The 18,686-nt window shown below is 39.5% G+C and overlaps 3 protein-coding genes across 8 annotated transcripts in view; 1 reads left to right on the forward strand and 2 right to left on the reverse strand.

The window, feature by feature from the left end:
* Positions 1-5,305, forward strand: part of si:dkey-63b1.1 (B2 bradykinin receptor) — a 5,335-nt gene extending 30 nt beyond the window's left edge. The window contains exons 1-2 of the mRNA XM_017455580.3: positions 1-75; positions 1,764-5,305. The exon at positions 1-75 is cut by the window's left edge and continues 30 nt beyond it. Of these exons, the coding sequence (XP_017311069.1) occupies positions 68-75; positions 1,764-2,886 (1,131 nt within the window). The 5' untranslated portion in view covers positions 1-67 and the 3' untranslated portion in view covers positions 2,887-5,305. The remainder of the gene's footprint in view (positions 76-1,763) is intronic.
* The window catches only part of psmc6 (proteasome 26S subunit, ATPase 6), a 270,786-nt gene that overhangs the window by 48,005 nt on the left and 204,095 nt on the right, over positions 1-18,686 (reverse strand). The gene's annotated exons all lie outside the window — the stretch shown is intronic.
* Positions 5,659-18,684, reverse strand: LOC108257668 (NACHT, LRR and PYD domains-containing protein 3). Of its 6 annotated transcripts, XM_017455588.3 has the most exons (11): positions 18,595-18,684; positions 17,393-17,519; positions 16,704-16,820; positions 16,394-16,448; positions 14,684-14,888; positions 12,587-14,363; positions 10,373-10,546; positions 9,557-9,730; positions 6,976-7,143; positions 6,637-6,813; positions 5,659-6,047 (listed from the first exon to the last, which is right to left on the reverse strand). In XM_017455588.3, the coding sequence occupies exons 2-11, from the start codon at positions 17,506-17,508 to the stop codon at positions 6,041-6,043; spliced, it is 2,970 nt and encodes a 989-aa protein (XP_017311077.1). In that variant the 5' UTR covers positions 17,509-17,519; positions 18,595-18,684; the 3' UTR covers positions 5,659-6,040. The 6 variants fall into 6 exon arrangements, with proteins under 6 accessions (XP_017311077.1, XP_017311079.1, XP_017311082.1 ...); XM_017455590.3 differs by lacking the exon at positions 9,557-9,730; XM_017455593.3 differs by lacking the exons at positions 17,393-17,519; positions 18,595-18,684 and adding an exon at positions 15,842-16,260 and having other exon boundaries at positions 16,704-16,787.

An 18,686-nucleotide genomic window follows, 5' to 3' on the forward strand; every position in this document is an offset into this window, starting at 1 on the left:
AGAACTCCAGCAGACGCAGAACATTTCCTGGCTCGAGACTCCTGCAGTTCAGAGTTAATACTCCGTGATGAACAGGTACGCAACAGACACGAGAGAGAAATACATACAGATACCTAGTGCACTTAGAGATGTAATACAGTACAGTGCACTACAACAGTGTTTATATTGTTGTTTATAATGTCAATCCTTTAATAGTTAATATCTATACTTAAATAGCAACTTATATAAAAAGAGAGAATAGCTGATAATGTTATAAAGTACATTAAACCAAATGACATTTAGAAAAGTAGATGGATAGATAATACTAAACAATGTACATATACTGTGTAGAAGCTGATAAACTTAAAAAATAAATCTAGAAACTAGAAAAAAATAAAATAAATAAAATACATGCAAGAACAAAAAATTTATATTTTATTAATAATTCATTAAAGTATAATCATTGAAACTGAATAAACAACATAAACACAAGTTTATTAATCACATTTGTGTTCCATTAATGTTGTAAAGGTGGTTAAAAATCTAATAAATACACCTGCAAAAATTTTATACAATTAAAATAATAATAATAATAATGATAATAATTATAATACTTATATAAATAACACAGAAAAAATAAACTGCTTAATGAAAAAAACAGCAGAATATTTTCTTTGCGTTTTTGGTTTGATAATTAAAAGGAGTTTCTGAATTTATATCCTGTGTATAATACGTCAGATAGATATTTAAATAATACTATTTTAGTTTATAAATTTAGAAAATGTGATCGAATTAAAAAAAAAACAGATAAAAATTGTTTTTTTTAGTCTGATAATGAAATTAAAAGGAGTTTGTTACTTTCATATGCCTTACATTAATAATAATTAAAATGCATTATTACATTAGAAAAAAAGATTTAAAATATCAAATTAAAAAAAAAATTAAATTCAGATTTAAAACAGTCGAACTTAACAAAAAAGTCTTATTATAATTTTCAGTTTATTATAATTTTCCAGGAATTTCCTCCCGTCACTGATTCACACAGAATTTCCCTGAATTACACAACACCTGAAGTTTACTCATTTCTCCTGAACTCTTCTGACATCACACCTCGAGTTCATTCATTTATTACATTTCTTTCAGTTGAGCAGTGAATATTTTTGGGGTTTAAATAATTTAATTTTCTTTGACTATTTATTTATTTGTTTGTTCTGTAATCTCTAAAAAAGACACTGTTCTGTTTCTTGAAGTCTGTGTGTCTGTGTGTGTGTGTGTGTGTGTGTGTGTGTGTGTGTGTGAGAGAGAGAGAGAGAGAGAGAGAGAGAGAGAGAGAGTGTGTGAGAAAGAGAGAGAGAGTGTGTGTGTATGAGAGAGTGTGTGGGTGTGTGTGTGAGAGAGAGAGTGTGTGTGTGTGTGTGTGAGAGAGAGAGAGAGAGTGTGTGTGTGTGTGTGTGTGTGTGTGTGTGTGTGTGTGTGTGTGTAAAATATAGAAAATATTACATTAAAGGTCAAAAAGTGTTAAAAGAAATAAAATGTGGAGAGAATAGAACGTAAAGAGTCTGTAGGAGAGGGGATGGTCAGTGTTGTAGAACTCATTAGAATTTGCTGTAGAATGGAATGTGATATCAGATATCCGGATCAGACTGTTTATTGACCAGCTGTTCAGTCCTGAAATGAAAACTCATGTTAGAGATGAACAGATTCATCACATTGATTATTAATTGCGTATTCAGTTCACATGTAATAAATAAATGATGATATTGAAATAGTTTTATTGTATTCAGATCGGTGATGGAGTTGAACTTGTCACTGATGGATTCAGAGTTTGACATGGATAACTGCACTTACCAAGCAGCGTGGGATTGGATCTCATCATTCCAGCCTTTATGGCTATCGATAATTAGCATCTTCGGGCTGGTGGGAAATGGTTTAGTCCTGTTGGTGTTCTACATGCAGAGGAACCCGTGCTCCGTTGCTGACGTGTACTTGGGGAACCTGGCATTGGCCAACCTGGTCATGGTTCTGTGTCTTCCCTTTTGGGCCGTGACCATTGCTCAGGATTATGCGTGGAGCTTCGGATACACGCTCTGTAAGCTAATCAACACGGCTATCTCCATGAACTATTTCTGCAGCATCCTCTTCCTGGTTCTGGTTAGCGTGGATCGCTATTTGGCGCTTGCCAGAACGATGAGTCGAAGCAGACTGAGGCGCTCATCCTGGGCCAAGTGGATTTGTTTGGGAATTTGGATTATCGGATTCCTGGCTAGCATTCCAACATTACTCTTCCGTGGCGTACGCTACTTTCCAGACCTAGGCATCTATGCTTGCTTCTTGAGCTACCCTCATCCAGGCTGGAGGGTCCAGAGAAACCTGAGCATCAATGTGTTTGGATTTGCGATACCGTTACCGATCATCGTGTTCTGCACTTATCACATCGTTAAAGCTCTTAAAGACAGTGATATCAGGTTCGTCCCTGGAGTCCGGACAGAAAAACGAGCCACTCATCTGGTGCTAACGGTTCTGGCTGTGTTTCTGTTCTGCTGGACGCCGCACCAGGTCGTACGTCTGCTGGATACACTGGAATATTATCAGATCACGCCCGGAGGATGTTTATTTGAGCATGTCTTAGACATTAGCGAGCAGTGTTCCACCTACCTGGCGTATGCTGACAGCGCGATTAACCCGTTCTTGTACGTGGTCGTCGGGAAACACTTCAGGAAACGAGCTAAAGGTGTGTTTAAACAGTTTATCACTCCCGGATGGAAGGACGGCACTCCTAACAGCACACTAGCGAGCAGGTGCAGCGAAAGCCGTAAAGACTCGATTTTAATCGATAAAAGAGTCATAGCATCTGTACACATCTTATCAACACAACTTACACATGTAAACACACTGCCGGGACTGTGAACGTTTTCCCCAGTATTATTTCTGAAGGATTGATGGTTTATGGGCATTTTTCTTACTACAACTCCACTAAGGGAATTGTGTTCAGCTAAAACGATGCAATCTTTGAGAAGCTAATGCTAAAAACTTTTTAGATAATGCTAATTGTTACAATGTACAGTGTACAAAAACGGACTGTTTTCAATTACGTACAAACCAGAAATCCAGTGTGTGGAACATGTGAGTTATGTTTTTTACCTTGGATTAGCTATATTTGTTGGATTAGCTTTATCAAGCTGGAGATGAACAGATTTATGTATAAATCGTTTGTATGAGTGTTTACACAGGACATTTTCTTTTAATTAAAATCTCATAAATTTAGAAAAAAGCGTTCGTAACCTACTCGTGCTCCCAAGTGTGTGTACATGTATGCATAAGAACACTGACTAATGTAAACCTCGACTTGATCGACTTTGGAGTCTCCACCAAAAACAGGTTAATCAGGTGATTAACATACACATGAGAGTGGGATGAAAAGCAGCATTTCTAAAACTAATGTAAATCCAATGGAAAGTTTTTGCTAAGTTTGGTTTACGCAAACATTTATATACAAATTGACTAAACAATTGATAAATGAGGCCCAAAGTTGCTTTAGATTTTGCCAATTTTGTTCTCACATCAATGCCAGAACATTCAGAAATGATTTAGTTAATCATTACTATAACTCAGCATTAGCATACATCATTAGCTAACTAATAACTTACAGCATGCTGTTTATTTAACTCAGGACCAAGAATATCTTCCCCACATCTGGTGAGTGTATGATACCTGAAGACACATCTGATCCGTGTGGCTGAATGGGTTAGCCACACAGGTTAGCCTATATTAGCTTTTATTACCATTCATTAGCTCCTGTTAGCCGGTACGTGACTGTCCTTGCCCTGTAACTCTGGATAGCAAAACTATTCAGCTAACTGCCAGGAAAAGAAAATAAATATATGAATGACGGAATAGTGACAAATTAAAAAGAAATTGAGGAAGCCGGAGAAACAAACAAACAAATAAATAAAAATAGTGACAATAATAAATATATATATATAGACTGCAAAAAAATCTTTAAACATCTAGAAATAGATAGAAGACGCGGGGGAAAGCAAACAAATGAATGACTAAATAGTCACAGCTTTTTAAAATCATGACGAATTTCTTTGGGGGGAAAGTGTAAACAAACAGCAAGCAAACAAATAAATAAATACAACGTAAGTAAAAATATGAAAACTTTTACGAAATTCTTTAAATGTACAAAAATGCAAGAAAAAAGCTAGTCGTAATAAATAAACAAATACATAAATATGCACATAAATAAATAGTGACTTTTTGGATAATTTATGAATATTTATTAAACAATAATATTTTAAAAACATTTACCAAAACAAAGCAATCAATAAATAGAAAATAATCAATAATGTTTTAAAATATTTTACACATAACTTGTGTATAATTGGTGTGTCTCTTCTTTTTTGCATGAACACCAATGTCTTTGTGGAGGTTCTCTGCTATTTTCTAAAGCATTTTGTCGTTGCCTTTGACTAACGTCTTTTAAAAATAAGTCGGGACCAGGATACAGATTTAAATATGGAATTGCCCCAGGAAAAAAACGGGATATCTGGCCGTGCTGAATCATATCAGTATCATATCCATAAATATTACGTTTATTTCTAAAACTTAAACTCTTCTGCACAACAGAATTGCGTCCACCCTTGCGTTAGGAGATTGTGAGTTTGAATTCCCATGATGCCACAGTCATCCGTGGCAGGAAGTCCAGCAAAATTGTCCATTCTTTCTGGGAGGGAGGGGCATACTCACTCTCACCTGTCAATCACAGTGACACTAGCCCATTGCAGGCATCTGTGATTGGGCGATAGTTTGAAAGAAAACTTTACATTTTTATCATTTTTATATGTTTAATGGTTTAGCTAGCAAAAAAGTTTGCAAGCTAAAATTAGCAAATTCTTGTCTTCTTACATCACACTGATTTTCAGTGATTTATATTTATATATAAACAGGTAACAGGTAACAGGTAGTGAAGTGTTTGATGTGTTTATTTATTGAGTCTGTAAATAATAATTTGTAATAATTTATCATTGTTGCTGCAATTAAGACTGAATCACAGTGTTGTGTAAGTGTGGAATGAGACATAAAGTGTATAGTAGTAATAAAAAAAGTTTGAAAGAGCTATTACACTGATGTTTTACTGATTCTGTTCCATGCTAATAGTTTAGCTACTGCTAATACATGATGTTGAACTCTGGATTTAGCTAATAGAGAAAAATATGTATTAGTGATGTGAGTACCAAACCAGAAGTAGATCATTTAAGGTATAATTAGCTTTATGAAACTGTTATTAGCATGTGCATGGCTAATCTGGTCCAGGTCAGACAGGCCACTGAAAGAGTTAAGTAGAGTTAAATAAAGTTAATGGCCATCTGCATGCGGCTGCAATCGCATTATTGTGATGACTGAATTGAGTACATTAGCTCTGTACAATCCTGCATCCAGCTAATTTTCAGCAAACTGATGGACTCCAACATTTTTTTTCTAATTCACTTTTGTCTTGTTTCCAGCTCAAAAGCTCAAACATCTAAAGTTACCTTTAAAAAAAAAAAAATAATTTCAATCCTTTCACCAAATAGGCAGTTTTATTTCACCTAAATCATTATATATTGTTGTTCATGTGCTGAGATTTGGACATTAAAGCTGAGATATGAACATTAAAGCTGAGATTTGGACAGTAAAGACCCAATAACACATTTTAATATAGAAACAATAAGGTGCCAGTTCTGCTCTTTTCTACAACAAAATATCATGTTTTTGGAAAAATTGGGTTAAGAAACCTGCTGGTCTGGACCCAACTATCAGTAGACAGAGTTGAAGTCATTAATCACAATGACAACAAATTAGGCAACAGAGTCGTTAACATAATTGCCATTACAAAACAGATTAACAATGTACAAAGATTTTTAAATTATTCTCTAGGAAAAAAGGATTAAATCAGCATTAAACATCACCACTTTAATAGAGAATGAAATGTTTTAGTGTCCTGTTACAACAAACTGCAGGATGCCTTGCTGAGCAGAAACACATCGCATGTCATCGCAGTCCTGGTGAGGTACTATGACTAAAAGCTGTTAGACAGAGAACAGGAAAGAATAACAGACAACATTAATCATAGTAGGTCATCAGAATCTTTATGAGCAACATTAGTGTAAACACACACACACACACACACACACACACACACACACACACACACACACAGTTTCATTCCCCTCTCCCCACCCCTCATGTAGTGTGTGTTGAGTGTAGACTCACAGTTGTTTCAGATGTTCCACTGTATATAAATACTGTAAGAGCACTACAGAACAAAACTCTTATCATCTCTGTTTGTGTGAAACACACTGGTGTGTGTGTGTTATAGGATAAGTGGGGAAAAAAGGTTTTAACTGGAAACGGTGTTGTAGAGTTCTATGTAGGACCTTCAAGAGTTGAATGAAGAGAGATGAACTCTTAATGGTTCTAAAGAGTAGAACAATATTTATATTATATTATATAGGGGTTATAAGCATTTGCCAATTCAAGGTAAGGAAAAATGTAAATAAATAAATGAATACACACTGTGTGTGTGTGTGTGTGTGTGTGTGTGTGTGTGTGTGTGTGTGTGTGTGTGTGTGTGTGTGTGTGTGTGTGTAAAGAGACAGTAAGTCAGTAACTCACCATAGTGTCCCCAGTTTACAGTGTGGATCCTCCTTTAGATCATTGAGCAGCTTCACTCCTGATTCTCCTGTTTTATTACCTAACAGACTCAGCACTCTCAGGTGTGTTGAGGAGTTTGAATTCAGAGCTGAAGCCAGAGCAGAATAACCTTCATCTGTAATCCTGCAGGCAGTCATCCTGCATGAAAGAAAATGTCTCACATTTATCACACTCAGTTTTAGCAGTGAAAACATGAACTACACAAAATCTTTATCTACAGAACATTTACTCTCCATCTCACACACACAACAATGAAAATATATCACGTCACTACAATTAAAAAGTAAATCACTAACTCACCGTAGTGTCTCCAGTGTACAGTGTGGATTCTTCAGTCCAGCAGAGAGCAGCTTCACTCCTGAATCCTGCAGGTTATTGTCACTCAGGTTCAGTTCTCTCAGTCTGGAGGAGTTGAGAACTGAGGACAGAACTCTACAGCTTTCCCCTGTGAGATTACACCCACACAGACTGGAAGAGAAATGATGAAATATCAGAAATGTCATGATCCACCCAGGAGCCTGTTTGTTTCCCTGTTTCTCCCTTCCCCATGTTTCCAGTGTTTTCTCTTCCTCGTGTTTCTGTTAGTGTGTGTGTTTGTGTGTGTGCGTGTGTGTGCGTGTGTGTGCGTGTGTGTGCTTGTGTGTGTGTGTGTGTGCGTGTGTGTGTGTCTCTGTGTGTACTGCTCCACTTCTCAGGATTTCGTATTGAATCATTGGACTCACGTGCTCCTCATCAACTCATCTATCAAGCAGCATATATAAACCCCAGTTCTTCAACCACTCACATCACCAGATTGTTCTGGCTTCCAGTGCGGTACACGTCCAGCCCTACTTGTGTTTGCGGTCTGTTACTGTGAATGTTCTCCTCTTTGTGTTATCCTGTGCTCAGAATAGTCAGAATAGCTCCTAGTGTGTATTCTCTCCTCGTGTTCCAGGTCCACTACTCACACTGCCTGTCTGTTCACTCACAACTCACTTCCTGCTACTCCCAGCCCCACCTTTCCTCACCAGTTCTGGACTTGGCTTGCATGCTTGGCCCTGCTTTCACTCCCCTGACTCTCACACTGCAGACCCTTTCCATCTGACCCTCACGCTGCAGACTGTTGACCTGCTTGATCTGTTTCGGATGCCCTACCGCTGGATGGAGCTTTCATCTACTCCGATTCCAGATTTCTGGGACTACGGCTGCTTCTAAGGCCATACAGACTTCATATAAATACATAATGAACTTTTTCACACTATCTGTTGTTACCCAGATGAGGATGGGTTCCCTTCTGAGTCGGGTTCCTCTAAAGGTTTCTTCCTCTTTATATCTTAGAGAGTTTTCCTTGCCACCATCGCCACCGGCTTGCTCAATTGGGATAAATTCGCACGTTTAAAATCTGTATACCGTGTTGATATTTCTGTAAAGCTGCTTTGAGACAATGTCTACTGTAAAAAGTGCTATACAAATAACATTGAATTGAATTGAATTGAATAATAAGGCCTCACACTGCCCGCCTGCCAGCCTATTACAACCCTTGCCTGTTCCCAGTTGCCCATGGTAACACATCACCTTGGACTTCATCACTGGTCTACCCCCTTTACGAGGTAAGACTGTCATACTCACCATAGTAGACTGGTTCTCTAAAGCAATACACTTTTTGGCACTTCCCAAGTTCCCTACCATCTGAGAAACTGCAGACCTCCTCATAAGCCACGACATAAGGACACTGTTTCTGATCATGGGCCTCAATTCATTTCCGAAGTCTGGAGGTCTTTCTGTAATGCTGTTGTGGCCACAGTCAGCTTGTCCTCTGGCCACGCACAGCAGGCCAACCAGGAACTGGAAAAAGCACTGCAGTGTGTCACTACCAACAACCCCACCACCTGGAGCTATCAGCTACCCTATATTCCCTAACTAGCACCGCCACCAGCATGTCCCACTTCGAGTCCTGCCTGGGCTATCAGCCTCCCTTGTTCCTGGTCCAGGTAGATGTCATCGCCATTCCCGCCATGCAGTCTCACCACTGTTGTTTCCGCAGGGTATGGAGGGAGGCCCGTTCCACCCTGCTCTGCTCCACCAAGCGCAACCATCACCTGGCTGACTGTTGTCGGGTTCCAGCTCCCAGCTACCAGCCGGGCCAAAAGCTGTGGCTTGCAGCCAAACAGATCCCTCTCAAGACTGAGGTTAAAAGACTCTTCTCCTGTTATCTGGGCCCTTTCACAATGGAGAGCATGATCAATCCCACTGCCATAAAACTGTGTCTGTGTTCTGCATTTAGGTCCCCTTGTCTCTGTGTTCATAACAGAACACCAATGTCAAATACAAAAACAGACAAAAACTAAAGCTTATAAAAGAAATGCCAGTACACAGAAATCAGAGAACAGGATGCCACATCAGCACATTTTCAGGTACAGCGACATGTTTCTGCGCTCAGCTACAATCTCACAGCTACAATTTTTATTACACTATTAGCTCATGTATGCAGTACACACACGTGAGAGAGAGGGGTTCAGTGTCTTGCCCAAGGATACTTCGGCATGTGGAGTCATGTGGCCCGGAAATAGAAAGCCAACCCTACGATTAATAGACAACCCGCTCTACCACCTGAGCCACAGTCGCCCTTTTTAAGCACTAAACAGATACAAACACAGATAATGTATTTGTGTTATACCCCCTAATACAGACACAAGATCTAAGCAGCTACACATCTAGGTTTCTGAAATGTAGTACATTTAAAGCATGTTGTAAAATGTACAGGTACAAAAAAAAAGTATACATAATCAAGTGTGATGGCCACAAACACACACACACACACACACACACACACACACACACACACACACACACACTCAATCATGTTTCTTGGTAATCTTTAATAATAAAGTGATGATCCGACCTCAGTTTCTCCAGTGTACAGTGTGGATTCTGCAGTCCAGCAGAGAGCAGCTTCACTCCTGAATCCTGCAGGTTATTGTAACTCAGGTCCAGTTCTCTCAGTCTAGAGGAGTTTGAACTGAGAACTGACGACAGATCTCTACAGCTTTCCTCTGTCAGATCACACTCACTCAGCCTGGAAGACAAATGATTAAATATTTTATTTTCTTAGCAGCTCTGGTAAAAAAAAAAATCACGGAGAACATTATAGGTGTCATGTCAATGCCAGAACTGGCATCAAACTCCAATTCCCAGAATACAGCATGGACTACAACTCTCAGCCATCACAGACACTCTTACATTCATGTCCATCCAACTACTAATTGCACACACCTGGACTTTATACACAGTATTTAAGCACCCTCACTGCACATTCAATTCGAGAAGTCTAAGTTCTTTGTGTTCCAGTTGTGCTCAAAGCCATTGCATATTGCTATGTTGTCTTTCTAGTTTTGATCCCTGTTCTGGTTTTCTGGTTTTGCCCATAGTATTGCCTTGTTCATGCTGTTTTTTGATTGCCTGAGGATGTTGCTAGGTCTATTTTGGGGGGGCTTTAGCAAACATTTGTGTGTTACGGTGGAGGGGTGTGTGTGTGTGTGTGTGTGTGTGTGTGTGTGTGTGTGTGTGTGTGTGTGTGTGTGTGTGTGTGTGTGAGAGAGAGAGAGAGAGAGAGAGAGAGAGAGAGAGAGAGACAGACAGACAGAGAGATCTTACTTCAGTATCTCCAGTGTACAGTGTGTGTGTGTGTGTGTGTGTGTGTGTGTGTGTGTGTGTGTACCTCAGTATCTCCAGTGCACAGTGTGGATTCTCCAGTCCAGCAGAGAGCAGCTTCACTCCTGAATCCTGCAGTTTATTGTAACTCAGGTCCAGTTCTCTCAGTCTGGAGGAGTTTGATCTGAGAACTGAGGACAGAACTCTACAGCTTTCCTCTGTCAGTTTACACCTCCACAGACTGGAAAAAGAAATGATGAAATATCAGAACACTGACCTCAAACACACAAACACAGCTCTAATACACTTACTCTTTACCATGTAATAGAAATGTGAGTGGTTCTCTCACACACAGAAATCAGAGAAAAGGATGCCACATCAGCACATTTACAGGAGCAGCGACATCTTTCTGCACTCCACAATCTCTCAGCTTTAATTTATTATAACACCATTACATCATGTACATAACACACACATGTGAGAGCGAGCAGCCTACAAACACTAAATTCTGACCTGTGTTGAAGTTTCTACAAACAACACTGCAGATATAATGCATTACATAATTATAAAGATAATATTTATATGAGGGGGACCCAAAAAATTCCCACACTTGTCGTACATAGTTGCAGGTTTTGCCACTAGGCAGTATGTGCTGCAGTCTGGTGAGTCAGTCTCACGAGTGCCATCATACCTAGCAGATGTGTGTGATATTTATGTCATTATTCCTAAGGTCGTTAACATGAATTTGGCGATTTTGGTTCTTCAGCCCCCAAGGCAGATGTTAAAGAGCAAAGAATTTGTGTGAAATATTGTTTTTTGAGATCTGGCAAATAGGATGGATTACAATGCAGTGTGTGCAGGTGCACTGTCATGGTGATCCTGTCCTAGGTGCATCGCTTCTCGGGCCATTTTTCCTGATATTTTTCTATAGATTCCTACGCACTTTAATGCAAAAATTAATATTAAAAATCACATTCACATCACATTCAAATACCCTGAATTTTTGAGTCCCTCATCGTATATCAGAACATATAGAGCTATGAATTTAATATTGTATTAAAGGATTTTCTTAAAGAAAATAAACAACTGTATAACTGTACACTACCAGTTAAGAACATTCCAATAGATTTTGTACTTTACAACTTTCACAATTTCCCCTCGAGTCAGTGCTGCAGTACAGTAGTGTGCTCGGAAAACCGAAATGCAACCACGAGGTGGTCTCATCTGCCGAGCTCGACTCTGTTACGCCACAGTTTGTTGATACAACCAACCAAGTTTTCCTCATGCGTGAAACCGACGTTACGACCAACCAGGTTCTGCTCACATCTGAAGCCGACATCACGACTAACCAGGTTCTGATCACGCCTGAGTCTGCTGATACGGACAACCAAGTTCTACTCATGCCTGAAGCAGATGTCATGACTAACCAAGGTCTCCTCATGCCTGAGACTGACGACACAGCCAACCACACTCTGCGTACACCTGAGTCTGCTGACACAGCCAACCTAGTTTAGCCTGCAAAGTTGATGGAGAATGATGCTCAGACTCTCTGTTCAGACACCCTGTTCTACTGAGAAAGTTTCTTTGGCTCCCGTTGCAGCCAAGAGCGCCGCTTTGCTTCTCTATTCTGCCATGGATGCCACTATGCCAGGGTTCTTTATGGACGTCGCTTCATTTTCCCATGCCACTGAGGACGTCGCCCTGCCTTCCTGCTCCGCTGAGGACATCACTCTGCCTTCTTGCTCCGCTGAGGACGTTTATTGTCTTGCACTCATCTCACACTGTTGTGTATTTGCACTTTCTCTAGTCTTGCATACTGTTCTGTGTTGCACCATGGTCCTGAAGAAACAACATTTAACAATAAAAACCCACTTGATTTGACTTGACATCTGTGATGAGAAGGAAATAGAACAAGAATAGATTCACATGTCGATTGGCTGAACTGCTGTTTTACTGGGGAGAACATACTGCTCTTCTGCAGTATTACAATCATATATTTAAATCGTACCTGTCACCTTCAGACCTCAAGAATTTAGACAAATACTGATTCAGTTGGTTGGTGTGAACTTGAATACAAACTAGTTGTTCATAGACATCAAAATGAATCCAAACTAAACAGAAAGTTTGACTGGTCCAAACTAGATTAGGTTGATGTAAACATGCCCTTATTTTCTCTCACATGCACGCCTCAGGGCAGACATAAATTGTTGCTGTAAAAAAATCAGTGTTACATTAAAATAACAAACCATGCATTAATACGTTCATGAATAAAAATACTCACTCAGCTTTTCTGGAGACTTTGACCACTGGCAGCAGCTTCAGAAGGCATTCGTCTGATGGATCATATTGCCTCAAATTAAACTCATCCTGTTCCTGATCTGAGCTCAGTAACACAAACACCAGAGCTGACCACTGAGCAGAAGAGAGTCTGGTTCCACTGAGACTACAGTAATATTCTCTGTTCAGGTAAGTTTGTACTTCCTGCACTAGAGAATGATCATTCAGTTCATTCAGACAGTGGAACAGATTGATGGATTTCTCTGGAGATGAATTCTCCCTGATCATCTTCTTGATGTACTCGACTGTTTCCTGTTTGCTGTGAGAGCTGCTTCCTGTCTGTGGCATTAAGCCTCGTAAGAGAGTCTGATTGGACTCCAGTGAGAGACCCAGAAGGAAGCGGAGGAACAGGTCCAGGTGTCCGTTCTCACTCTGTAAGGCCTTGTCCACTGCACTCCTGAGGAGATCAGACATGTCTGACTTGGCGAGAAGATCAGACAGATCAGTGGTTGGTTGTTCTGTTACATTTCTGCTGATGAAGGAGAGAAATGTGTATAAAGCAGCCAGAAACTCCTGAACACTCAGATGTACAAAGCTGAAGACCTTCTCCAGGTGAAGCCCAAACTCCTCTCTGAAGATTTGGGTACACACTCCTGAGTACACTGACGCTTCTCTCACATCAATGCCACAGTCTCTCAGGTCTTCCTCATAGAAGATCAGGTTTCCTTTCTCCAGCTGTTGGAAAGCCAGTTTTCCCAGTGCCAGGATACTCTCTCTGGTCTGCTGAGGATCAGGGTCACATTTCTGATGGTACTTTTGGTCCTTGTGTTTGATCTGAAAGATCAGGAAGTGTGTGAACATTTGAGTCAGAGTCTTGGGGATCTCTCCACTCTCTGCTCCACCCAAAATTCTCTCTAGAACAGTGGCTGAGATCCAGCAGAAGACTGGGATGTGGCACATGATGTGGAGGCTTCTTGAAGACTTCATGTGTGAGATGATTTTATTGGCCAGGCTCCGATCACTGATCCTCTTCCTGAAGTACTCCTCTTTCTGAGGATCACTGAACCCTCGTACCTCTGTTACCTGGTCTACACACTCAGGAGGGATCTGATTGGCTGCTCCTGGTCGAGAGGTGATCCAGAGGAGAGCAGAGGGAAGCAGATTCCCCTTGATGAGGTTTGTCAGCAGCACATCCACTGAGGCTGACTCTGTCACATCACACAAACTCTCATTCTTCTGGAAATTTAGAGGAAGTCGACACTCATCCAGACCATCAAAGATTAACACCACTTTGTAGGAGTCACAGTCTATTAATTGTAGTTTTCTAATTTCAGGGAAAAAGTGATGAAGAAGATCCATCAGACTGAGATGTTTCTGCTTCATCAGATTCAGCTCTCTAAAGGGAAGTGGAAACATGAAGGTGACGTCCTGATTTGCTTTTCCTTCAGTCCAGTCCAGAATGAACTTCTGCACAGAGACTGTTTTTCCAATTCCAGCAACTCCTTTAGTCAGCACTCTTCTGATGGACTTGTCTTTAAAGAGATCGTTACATTTGATGGGTGTCTCCTGTGTTGCTGGTCTCCTGGACGCTGTCTCAATCTGTCTCACCTCATGTTCATTATTGACGTCTCCACTCCACCCCTCTGTGATGTAGAGCTCTGTGTAGATCTCATTCAGAAGTGCTGAACTTCCAGGCTGTGAGATTCCTTCATTAATTCTTTTACATTTCTCTCTCAGTGTGGATTTTAATGTTTGTTGACACGCAATCACTGGACACAGCTCTAATAAACAAAAGAATAGCACATTTTATTGCAGAGTGTATTTAATGCAATAAACAAACTAATAATCAATAATTAATTCCACAACCCTACACATTTTTAAAATCTATTTATGTGGAGCATCCACCCTGTGAATGAACTGTTACTATGGAAATGATGACATAAGATAAACCTGTGATTAGCTGCTGAACTACTATCAGAGCTGCTGTTATAGAAAATGAATCAACACCCTCTGCCCAACCAGAATCCAGAATTTAACAGCACTGTAAGTGTAAGTGTAAGTATGGACCAGTGGTAAATTCAAGGCTCTTGAGAATTCTTACTGTTCTGCAGTGTGTTAGCGAGATCTGTGTGATTCATTTTCTTCAGGACGTGCAGTGTGATCTTCAGCGCTCCCTCTCTGACACTGTGCAGATCCTCCTCATCCTCCACCTCCCTCTCAGTGCATGCTGGGTAATCTGGACTCAGGAGCTTCTGAAACCTCTTCAGCTCATTCTTCATCAGAGTGATGACTTCGCCTTCCAGCTCCTGGTTAGAAACACACAGGAACACATCTAAATATTATAATGTTACACACTGAGAGATGCCTGATTTATGAAAAGAAGGAAAGTCTCTTTCTATTAGCACAGTTTCAACTGCAATTCTGTCTGTCTACCCATAATGCTACTGGGGAAATGATCCTGTTCATACAGGAAGCACTAGAAATGCAAAGTACATACCAGCAATATAGGTACTTTACTGTAAACTTAATCATCTCATAAATTAGTCAGTCTGATTAAATGGATCAGCCTCATAAAATATTTACTTTTAGTTTAGAATTTTAACTACAAAGTAAAACTACAAACTTCCAAAGAATCAATATGATTAAGTTCTGAATTTTAGTTGAGAACAGTAATAATTAATGAGTCGTGGTCATTCCATCTCAAGTGGTCCAATAATTGTAAAGTTGTTTGCTTGACTATTTTTAATTTTCCAATTTTTTGAGTGATAAAGTCTATGTATCATCATTGCAAAATCACCATTTTTTAAAAAGCCTTTGTGTCATGGCACAACAAATTTTGGTTTATACTGCCGTTTACGGAAACCTCAATATCTTGGCTCAGGATGGTCCTAGCTCCTTGGAACATACACTGATCTCTGGAGCACATTACAAGGTAATTTCCCTCACTTTCAGGTTGAATATCTCTGGTGGGGGCCAGACACGAACGTGAAATTTTCTCAGAAATAAGTCCTCTATTGTAGTATTCTACTTTAAAAATTATGAGTTTGAGATTGGAGCTAAACTCTGCAGGACAGTGGACCTTGAAAGCCACATTTTAAGAACCAGCCAGTATAGCTCAGAAGTCACTTACTGTTTTTATCACAGTTAAACCAAGTGCAAACTAAACAAAAAACTGGTGGTTTTGTAATGCCAATCCATAGACGTAATCACTCAAAAAAAAAAAGAAAATTAAAAACGGTTAAGCAACTAACTCAATGACCCAAAAAGGACTGCGTCCTCTTCTGGACAGTGCGATTGTAGTTCTGGACAGTGCGGTTGTAGTTCTGGACAGTGCGGTTGTAGTTCTGGACAGTGAGATTGTAGTTCTGGACAGTGCGGTTGTAGTTCTGGACAGTGCAATTGTAGTTCTGGACAGTGCGGTTGTAGTTCTGGACAGTGCAATTGTAGTTCTGGACAGTGCGGTTGTAGTTCTGGACAGTGAGATTGTAGTTCTGGACAGTGCGATTGTAGTTCTGGACAGTGCGATTGTAGTTCTGGACAGTGCGATTGTAGTTCTGGACAGTGCGATTATTGTTCTGGACAGTGCGGTTGTAGTTCTGGACAGTGCGATTGTAGTTCTTTACTCATCCACAGCTGTATACTTCAGAGTCACTAAGTTTCTTCTCTTTCACAGTCCATCTAGGATAACCATTAGACCAGAGAGAATTGAGAGAAGCTGGTGACTCCCTTTTCATGTTTCATTCTTATCCTAAATTTTAAAAACCGTGCAACTTATTCAGACACAAGTTACACACATTACAAAAGCACAAACCTTGAATACGTTCTCCAACGAATCGTCAGTTATCCTCAATTTCTTCTTTTGCAGTCTATGAACAAATAAAGCACATCGTCTAATACAGACCATATGTATTTATAGAACATATTTATAAATGCAAAGATTTTTACACTATCCTCTTAACACAATTCACTGATTTTCAGAATTTCTTAATTTATACTCCTCACTCAAATTGGCCACTGGGGGTGCTATTGATATTCAGAGGGTTTGGGGATAAGTTAAAATAGCTGCTTCTCAGGAAATAAAACTCCAATAGATCTGCCATAAAACAGCTTAACATACTGACCTCTGATCAGTAGCTCTGTCTGTGTGTTTGAACACAATCGGCTCGTCCATTGATTTATCACTCTTCATGGACACACAGCTGGGTCCTGGTGAGTCTGATCTCTTTCTTTTCATCATTCTAGAACACATATATTATTAGAGCAAAAACAAAAATTAAGAGACATGCATGCTAATACTGTATAACATCACTGGTATATTTAGAATTTTATTCTAACATGAATAGTGTTTCATGTTACAAATTTCCGGCCAGAACAGCGCAAAGCAGTCTCACTTTAACTGGGCACTTGGTAGCATACTGCATTTTTGAACAGCAAAATAAGCATATGTCTCGAAAAATTAAGTGTAGAAAGATCCTCCCACTTAAATTCATGACAATTTACATAATATGAAAAACTTATTTTTTGCAAATTAGTGCTAGGATTTTTTGACAATTTTCACAAAATTGATTTCAAACTTCTCGGGAGAGTGTGGTCCAAAATCATGATCAAAAATATTGAAATTTATAGACAATATAGCCTCCACACATCTATAAATTACTGCAAAAACATTTGACAAGGTCCCCATTAAGCGCTTGTCATGAAATTTGAATGGTAGTTTCAGGCACAGCCCTGCTAGCAGCTGATACAAGCTTATTCAAATTGGCCACTGGGGGTGCTATTGATCTGCCATAAAACAGCTCAACATACTGACCTCTGATCAGTAGATCTGTCTCTGTCTCCGTACACAATTGGCTTGTCCATTGGTTTATCACTCTTCATGGACACACAGCTGGGTTCTGGTGAGTCTGGTCCCCTTCCCTCCATCATTCTAGAAAACACTGTTACAGCAAAAACACAAATTTAACAGACATGCATGCTAATATAACATCACTGGTATATTTAGGATTTTATATTCAATAAACAGCTGCAAATCACATAACACAGACAAATAATGAAACCAAAAATGTCTAGACAAACGCAATGTAGAAATATACTGGTTGTGAGAAAAGAAAATTAACATAGATTTTATGGTCTAAAAAAATTTATTCCAACATTAAAAATGAAATGAGGATGTAATCCTTTAATGATGCAAGAAAGTACGTTGCTATGACCATCTCAATCTCCAAACCTGATTTACAGAATGTGTAACATCTGGCAGAATTACAACAAAAATGTCAGGGGAAAAATGGTGTCACGAATCAAAAAGCTCTTCAGGTAGTATGATAGAAAATGGAGGCATTTATAAAGGCCAATAGAAGTGAACACACAATTATTAAAAAACATTAATCACAGTCACAGAGGGGGATTGAAACATTTAAACTGACACCATTATGTTTTTGATTTTCACTATGAGCACATTAACATACCCTTTCGCCCTTTCTCTGTTTTTATTTTGTTTTGTTTTTTGTTAAACCTGACACACTAAATGTCTTTTTTCACATAAATTACATTCATTCGTCTTTTATTTTTAAACTTAACTTTATTTTTAACTCGTGAGTGCTTGAATGGATTCACAAGAAATGTGAAAGGCACCGGAAGCCCTTCCCAACGCAAACATCCCATTTCATCCGGACTTGGGACCAGCGACTCGGAATCCATTAAAAATTAACATTTCAAATTGGTAGATAATCAAACCCACTTATATAACACCGTAGTGACCGGGGTTAGGGTTACACTCACAATAAAGACACACTGATTATGTTTGTAACACAGAGAGGCTCGGACTCTCGGACTCTGTGTGGTATATAACTCTGAGTAATGCCGCAGTTCACTTACTGAGAAACATCAGCTTAAAAAGTCATGTATAAACTGTATACATTAACACTTCATTCAAATACAGCAGCACTGTTCTTCATATCGATTACATTTATAACATTTATAACCTATTATAGCGCGAGATTTCAGTATACGTACCGTTTCCTCCTGATTTCCTCCTTTAATCACTATGTGAGAAAAATCCGTTATGTTCAACTCCGTTAGTTTCACTTTCACTCACAGAGAGCGGC

This window comes from Ictalurus punctatus, chromosome 25 (assembly GCF_001660625.3).
Source record: "Ictalurus punctatus breed USDA103 chromosome 25, Coco_2.0, whole genome shotgun sequence".
NCBI classification, from domain to species: Eukaryota; Metazoa; Chordata; class Actinopteri; order Siluriformes; family Ictaluridae; genus Ictalurus; species Ictalurus punctatus.